This window comes from Emys orbicularis, chromosome 1, assembly GCF_028017835.1.
Source record: "Emys orbicularis isolate rEmyOrb1 chromosome 1, rEmyOrb1.hap1, whole genome shotgun sequence".
Taxonomy (NCBI): domain Eukaryota; kingdom Metazoa; phylum Chordata; order Testudines; family Emydidae; genus Emys; species Emys orbicularis.
The window spans coordinates 358,770,898-358,779,083 of NC_088683.1; the positions used below are offsets into that span (position 1 = coordinate 358,770,898).

The following is an 8,186-nucleotide window of genomic DNA, read 5'->3' on the forward strand; positions in this document are numbered from 1 at the left end:
GTTGAATAAACTGAAAAGAAAAAAACCCCTGACATTTGGGAGTTCTAAAAGTGAGGCTTAATTTTACTTAGAAATCCTATCAGCTTCCCCAGGGGTGGCTGGGACTCCAGCTGTCAGCCCTGGGTGGCTGCTCCCTTGCCATCCTGGGAAATGGGAGAGGGGACCCCACTGCTGCCCCCGGCCTGGGGAGGGTGAAGAACCTTAAGAGGAACAGAGCTGAGGCTGGGAGGGCTGCAGGGAGGCTGAAGTGAGGAGGGTGGGGGCTGATGGGGTGAGTGGTGGGAGGGTGAACTGAGGCCGGTGGGGTCAGTGGGGTCAATGGGGTAGAGGGGCTGAACTGATGGGGTGGGGATGATGGAGGCTGGGGGGCTGAACTGAGGGGAGTTGAGTGGGGAGATAACTGGTGGGGGGTTGGGGGACAGGATTAATCACTGGGCAGATGTGGGGGTGAGAGCTCCTGCAGCAGGGGACAAAAATCACCTTATATAGTACCTGTGGAAGTGTGGGCAACACCATTGTCACATGCACACACCCAGGGCCAGCTCTGGCTTTTTGGCAGCCCCAAGCAAAAAACAAAACAAAACAAAACAAAAAAAAACGGGGCGGTCAGAACGGCAAAGCAAAAAAAAAAAAAAAACCTACGGCGCGGCCGGAGTGCGGGTGCAGGGGGACCGGCTGGGGGGGGGGAAGAGGGGGAGGGAGCGGGCGGGAGAGAGAGAGAAGGGGGCGGCCAGGGCTACAGCAGGGGCGCTGCCACGCGGCCCTTCCCGCTGCGCCGCCTCCTGCCGCGAGGGCTCCGCTCCGGTCGGCGGGGAGGGAAGGAAGAGGACTGCCCTGCAGGGCGCTCTGGTTCTCTGCGCCGCCGCCCCCTACAGGGCGGCCAGAGCGGGAAGAAGAAAAAAAAAAGCGGCCGTGCCGCCCTAGGATTGGGCGGAATGCCGCCTCGAACAATCTGCCGCCCCAAGCACCAGCTTGCTCGGCTGGTGCCTGGAGCCGGCCCTGCACACACCCTGGGGATGGGCAAGGGGAGTTCAACCATCAAGAGAATGACCTAAAAAACACAACTGAAACTTTTTTTTTTAAGTCTTGATTTTTGGGCCAATCTCATGATTTTGGGGGGTCTGACTCATGATTTGTGATCTCTTGAAGTTGGCAATACTGGAAAGGTGGAGCAGACGTCATGGAGCGTGGCAGGAAGAGCGCACGCTACAGGACGCAGGTGTTTGGAGGAGGCACTAGGCAGGCCGTTCGTCTGGTTTTAAGCTGGGACAGTTCTGCTTTTCTAAGGTGTGCCCCCTGTCCCAGATGTGGTTTTGTCTGGCATTGGATGGGGGATGCCATGTTGAAGAGTGCGCCACTCCAGACTCCACCCTCACTGGCGTGACCTCACCGCTCTTCACATTGATGTCCTTCGGGCGGCGCAGGTCACGCCAGCAGGCGTCGGGTCATGCAGGTGAGGGTGGGGTGGCCCACCCTGGCAGGCCCACACCATTCCCAGGAGCACTGCAATGTCCAGTAGTCTGGGGATGTGTGAGTGATCACCCTAGGCGGCCATAGGAAGTCAGTCTGTGTGTGCATGGCTGGAATAGCTTGGTAAATAGTTGTAATAAAGGGCCAATTTAGTTTAACAAGCATGGAGCCCTCCTCTGTTATTACCTAGCACGGGGCACATAAAGCAAGTGGTGCCATGATTCCTCCACCCCCTGCTGACTGTGCTGGATGCATGGGGCACTCCTGGCTGAATTCCTCCTGGGGCTGTTTGGGGGAGGGGGCCACGGTGCAGCCTTGTAAGGACTCTTCCTGCTGCGGCGTACACTCCCCCCACAGCTCCAGTGTGGCTGGGTCTGCCAGGCCTCTCCCAGGGTCTGTTGCTGCAGTGCGGCTCTTTCCCACCACCTGCAGGGCTCCAAGCCACAGCGACTGCCATTGTCAATACAAACCAGCCACAGGCATGGAGCTTTTGAATCTGTGTCATTGCACGGTAGCGCCAGCAGAGGGCAGCGCTGGCACAGGAGTAGGTCAGCCAGTGACACCTCAGCCTCAAGGTTTGCAAAAGAACGGGCAGGTGCAAAGGGGTCCAGATCAGCAGGTCAGACTCTGTCCCAGCAGGGCCCCTGGCCGCTCTCAACTGAGGCTCACTGGCAGGAATTGGAGGGGGGGAGGGGAGGGCTCGTGCTGCTGCTGTTCCTATTGCACCCGCTGACGGAGAGAGCAGATGGGTCTGCAGGGCTGACAGTGGCCAGGCTCGCTCCAGACTGTCCTGAGCACTTAGCGCGCCCCTGTACGATGACATTAGAAGACAGGCCTGGAGGAGGCTGCCAGGGACCCCACTCTGAACAAGAGCTTTGTCCCATCCCCATCTCAGGGGACACTTATTTTCAGCGCTCCCACCACGGACGTGCACACACTTCTCACTGGCCGCGACTGTATGGGCCTTGTGAGGGATGGAGCCTCCAGGGGAGGATTAGGAAGCCTGTGTCCCCCTTCGTGTAGGGGGCTGAGAAGGTGACCAATGCCCCAGCCCCATTCCTCCTCAGCAGCAGGAGAGCTCTCCCCTGTAGCCCAGCCTGGCTGGAAAGGGGTGAGGCATTTAAACCCTCTTGGCCAGCCTCTTCCAGCAGCAGTGTGGTTGGGGACAGCTGCTCCCTTTGATTTCTTCCTTTCCCACTGTCCCCAAAAGCCGGCCAATCTGCTATTGGAGTTTAGTGCCTGATCTCAGCAGCACCCCCATCCTCTCCCCTTCTAGCCAGAGGAGCTTTTTAAAGCCTTAGTCTCTGTCCCACCCGCCCCCAGTGCGCACACACGGCTCCCCACCGACCCTCTGCTGTCACCAGGCCCTTCCAGCTTCTATTCTGCAGGCTCTAGAGTTGCTGATTATTTAGCTGTTCGAACCTCCTCCCTCCCCGTGTTGCCCCTGTAGATCTTCAGGCCAGGGCTATGGCTTTTCTGGTTGTTTTAGAAAGCACCCAGCCCACTTTGGGGCCTTGCGTATACACAAATGGTCGTGCTTCTGCCAGGAGAACCAGGACTGAGGGGAAACCAGGGGCTTTGAAGGGGTGGATTGGAACCATTTGTCATATTGATCCTCGCCTGTTGCATTGTGTTCTAAAGCTTCTTTGTATATGGCTTTACGTGCCCCTTGATTACATTGTAAGACCTTTGGGACAGAGACTTATTTGCCACTGTTCATCTATTACTCTTGTGCCATGCTGTATAACCATGAATACTCTGTTATTTGTGTGGGACTCCTCTGCTTGCAGGGGTTCCTTTGACTGATGGCAACTTCCTTGCTCCAGGAGAGAGAGACCTGCAGAAAGACTTGCTGGCTAACGTAATTGAGGGAGGGGGAGACTTGAGCAGAGGACATTCTGGGAAATGTAGTCATGCTGCAAACTAAGCCCTGGGAAAAGTAAAGTAGGTGCAAGATTCAGCTGTTTAACCACTGTAAATCCACAGTAACTCCCATCTACTTCAGGGGTGTTACTCTGGCTTTACAGTGGAGTCAATGAGTGTGGACTTTGGGCCTATTACTTTCTAGAGAAAGTTCCCCAGAATTAAAGAGATGCGGGTTTTTTTCCAGGGCTCCTTCAGTTTTGCTGCTGGGACCAAGCACTGCCCCAGCCAGCAATGCTCGTGTTGTGGTTTGTCATCTTATTTCAGGGGCGTATGGGTTTGTCTGCTTCTGCAAGCACGGATTATTTTATACCATGATTGTCTCTAATAAAAAATGGATTTTAGATTCCTCTGCTCTCTAGCCTGGCTTCTCATAAACCCCGGGTCAAGTTCAAGGACTCGGTTCTTCTCTTCAAGGTGCTTGGTAGCCTGGGCTCAGGTTATCTATAAATAGGGGGCTACTTAAATCACAGAGAAATCATACATTTTTCATGGGTTGGTTACGGCATCAATAGCAAATTTTGCGGAGGTGTAACATCTGCGAAATTTGCTATTTATGCCACGACCAACCCATGAAAAATGTGTAATTTCTCTGCAGCATTTCTCAAACTGGGGGTCCCAACCCTTGGGTCACAATCCTATTGTAGGGGGGTTGTGGTACTGCCACCCATACAGCAGTGCCACCCAAAGAATCCTTTCTTGATTTCTTACATAACGTGCGTGCATTGAACTGAGAATGTACCAGTGGCTGCCCTGGGTAAAATGTTAGATCATCCTCAGCTCCTATATTATAGCGATGGGCACTACAGAACAACATGAGACAGAACAGGAATGACAGGATTGCCCGAAGTAGGAACAATAAATCCATTTATTTTTTCACCTGAAAATTTAAAAAAATTTTTACCTGATATTTCCACTGTGAAAAAATATTCAGTGACACATCATCAGCAAAGCCACCCCCATCCTGATTACTATGATCAGTCCCCTTAATGTACGTGCCAAGTCCCAAGAGGGAGTAGGTTTTATCTCTCTTTGATTCAGCAGGATACTTCTCAGGAGTTAAATTCTCCATGCTCTGGCTGAGCTAGACTTGGATCCCTTGAGCTTCAAGCTTGAGTCTTTTCTATCAGCTCTTGGCCTGGGCTAACCTTTGCTTCTTCTGCAGTTCCTCCATTCGTTGCTTCTGATGTTCCTTCATGCAGTCCTTGAAGGCCTGTACCTGCTGCTGACACTTCCTCCAGTCCTGGTGTTCAGCCATGCACTCCTGCACCGCATAATGGAAAGTGGCACAGCCAGTGCGCAAGATCATTTGATCCAAGGGATCCTCCTCGTCTTCTGACTTCTGGCTCCAGTTGTGACCTTGAGGGCTGGGACCAGACATCGTGTTGGATCTAAGGAGTGTGGGATCAGAGGAGAGTAGCAGAGGGGGAGGAAAATGTCATTAGAAAACCCTGTCACAAAAACTCAATCATAGGCCTTGTGCCACTGGGGAATCATAAATAAGAAATGACGGGGTGGGAGGGGAGAAGGGCCAGTGGAGATACTGTACTCCCAGCCTTCACTCTGCATATCTATGCCCCCAGCATTCCCTATTGCCGCCCCCACCTTGGCGGGACCTCCCATACTCCTTGTGAATATTTTCCCCTTCTATAGCATCTTCTAAGGAATTCAAAGAATTTTACAAACATGAAAGATTTAAGTTTCACAATGATCCTGCAGGGTGTCATTCTACCCACCGTGGGGGAAACTGAGGCACTGAGCAATAAAGAGCCTGATTTTCAGAGCTACGGAGTAGCCACACATCCCACTGACTTCAGCTTTGAGTTGTGGATGCTCAACACCTCTGAAAATTCAGCTCAGACACAATTTGCCCAGGTTACACTGTCAGTCTAGGCCAGTTGAACATCAGTGCTGTGCCTTAATCACAAGGCCATTCTTATTAACTACGATGTTGGTGAAGCGCACTGACTTAGTCATAGAGTGCAAATGGACACGGGATTGAACCCGATACACTGAAGCCCTGTCACAGGCAGATGCTTAATTTGTCATTACCTCAGAGGAATCCACCAGGTGCCTGTCCAACACTTGTATAAAGTATAACTGGTCACACCAATAAAGTATTATCAACTTGAAATTAACAAGCTCTGACGCACTTTATAGCTTATTCCTTTCAGTTTGCTGTGCTGCTCCGAGAAGCTGGGGAATGAAGCAGCAGGGGTCAGAACACAGACTAAAGGGGTGATCTATTCTACTAGCGTATCAGCCCAATCAGTTCTCCTGGGATGGAAAAAAATCTATTAGGTCTGTTTCCTAAGAGTACAGGGTTATGACCTACCTACACAGTATATTCTCCAGTGCTTTGTCCAATCTAACTTCAAATGACTCAAACTATTGGATTCTCACTATTTCTCTTGGCAGATTACATGGTATCGCTCTTATGGCACTACTGTCTTGTAGTGTTCCCATTAGCTGTGAACCAAAATTCTTCTTTGAACTCATAAGCATCTGATCCAGTGAACATTTTTTACATGCAAGAACTTAAAAACAGAGCAAAAGAAGTTACTTTGTTTTCTCCTTTAGCTGGCTGACTGATTTTCATGCTGCTAGGTACTCCACATCCTGCCACCACTAGAAATACTAATACAGCTCATAACTCTTAAGAACATCTAGCCCAGTATCCTGTCTTCCGACAGTGGTCAATGCCAGGTTCCCCAGAGGGAATGAACAGAACAGGTAATCATCAAGTGATCCATTCCCTGTTGCCCATTCCCAGCTTCTGGCAAACAGAGGCTAGGGACACCCTCCCTGCCCATCCTGGCTAATAGCCATTGATGGACCTATCCTCCATGAACGTATCTAATTCTTTTTTGAACCCTCTTATAGTCTTGGGCTTCACAATGTCAAATGGCGAACAGTTCCACAGGTTGACTGTGCATTGTGTGAAGAAATATTTCCTTTTGTTTGTTTTAAACCTGCTGCCTATTAATTTTATTTGGTGACCCCTTAGTTCTTGTGTTTTGAAAAGGAGTAAATAACACTTCCGTATTTACTTCTCAACGCATCATGATTTTATATACCTCCGATAATATCCCCCCTTAGTCATCTCTTTTCCAAGCTGAAAAGTCCCAGTCTTATTAATCTCTCCTCATACGGACGCCATTCCATACCCCTAATTATTTTTGTTGCCCTTTTCTGAACCTTTTCCAATTCCAATATATCTTTTTTGAGATGGGGCAACCACATCTGCACGCAGTATTCAAGATGTGGGTGTATCATGGATTTATATAGAGGCAAAATGATATTTTCTGTCTTATCTTCTTTCCCTTTCTTAATAGATGTATTGGAGCATGAGCTTTCGTGGGTGAATACATGACATGGATCCGAAGAAGTGGGTATTCACCCACGAAAGCTCATGCTCCAATACATCTGTTAGTCTATAAGGTGCCACGGGACTCTTTGCTGCTTTTACAGATCCAGACTAACACGGCTACCCCTTCGATACTTGACACCCTTTCTTAATGATTCCCAACATTCTGTTCGCTTTTTTGACTGCCGCCGCACATTGAGTGGATGTTTTCAGAGAACTCTCCACAATGACTCCAAGATCTCTTTCTTGAGTGGTAACAGCTAATTTAGACCCCATCATTTTATATGTATAATTGGGATTATGTTTTCCAATGTGCATTTATCAACATAGAATTTCATCTGCCATTTTTGTTGCACAATCACCCAGTTTTGTGAGATTCTTCGCAGTCTGCCTAGGACTTAACTATCTTGAGTAGTTTTGTATCATCTGCAAATTTTGCCACCTCACTGTTTACCCCTTTTTCCACATCATTTATGAATATGTTGAATAGGGCTGATCCCAGTACAGACCCTTGGGGGACACCACTATTTACCTCTCTCCATTCTGAAAACTGACCTTTGTATTCCTACCCTTTGTTTCCTATCTTTTAACCAGTTACCAATCCATGAGAGGACCTTCCCTCTTATCCCATGGCAGCTTACTTTGCTTAAGAGCCTTTGGTGAGGGACCTTGTCAAAGGCTGTCTGAAAATCTAAGTACACTATATCCACTGGATCCCCCTTGTCCACATGTTTGTTGACCCCCTCAAAGAATTCTAGTAGATTGGTGAGGCATGATTTCCCTTTACAAAAACCATGTTGACTCTTCCCCAACAAATTATGTTCATCTATGTGTCTGACAATTTTGTTCTTTACTATAGTTTCAACCAGTTTGCCCGGTACTGAAGTCAGGCTTTCCAAGCCCCACGCGCACACACTGCCACTGAAAAGCGGCCACTGCTGGGGTGAGACGTGACCACTGGTTAACAGCGCACGGCGGCATCTCACAACAGGTTAGGACTCAACGGGATGCTGCATTTGCTCCCTGCTTGATTTGGGGAGCAGGAGCTCAGCTGGCCTGGCCGAGGTGGAAACAGGCTGACTCTCGGCCCCAGGGGCCTCCGCATCAAACAGCCCCCCGGCCCCCTCCACCCCCCAGGGCGGGCCCGGCACCGAGGGGCCCCCCAGCACAGCGACCCCTCCATCCCGAGAGCCCGCCCCGCCCAGCACTGCCCCGAGCCCCCTGCAGCAGCCCCAGGGTCTCCGTCCCTGCCACCCCTCGGCTGCGAGACGCGCCCAGGCCGGGCCAGACACGCACCGGGGGGGGTACGAGCAGCCACCGCTCACCTGAGCGCAGCAGGGCCCCGTCTCCACTGCCGCCGCCTCGCGGCCCCTTTAAGGATTCGATGGGGAGGGAGGGGGGAGGAGGCGCTTTCCTATTGGGTGAG

General features: G+C 50.8%; 1 protein-coding gene across 2 annotated transcripts; it reads right to left on the reverse strand.

The window, feature by feature from the left end:
- Positions 1 to 4,250: 4,250 nt before the first annotated feature.
- On the reverse strand, positions 4,251 to 8,152 carry LOC135894339 (cytochrome c oxidase assembly factor 4 homolog, mitochondrial). Of its 2 annotated transcripts, XM_065422416.1 has the most exons (3): positions 8,086 to 8,152; positions 5,446 to 5,589; positions 4,251 to 4,784 (listed from the first exon to the last, which is right to left on the reverse strand). In XM_065422416.1, the coding sequence occupies exon 3, from the start codon at positions 4,772 to 4,774 to the stop codon at positions 4,520 to 4,522; it is 255 nt and encodes an 84-aa protein (XP_065278488.1). In that variant the 5' UTR covers positions 4,775 to 4,784; positions 5,446 to 5,589; positions 8,086 to 8,152; the 3' UTR covers positions 4,251 to 4,519. The 2 variants fall into 2 exon arrangements, with proteins under 2 accessions (XP_065278488.1, XP_065278480.1); XM_065422408.1 differs by lacking the exon at positions 5,446 to 5,589.
- Positions 8,153 to 8,186: the final 34 nt, after the last annotated feature.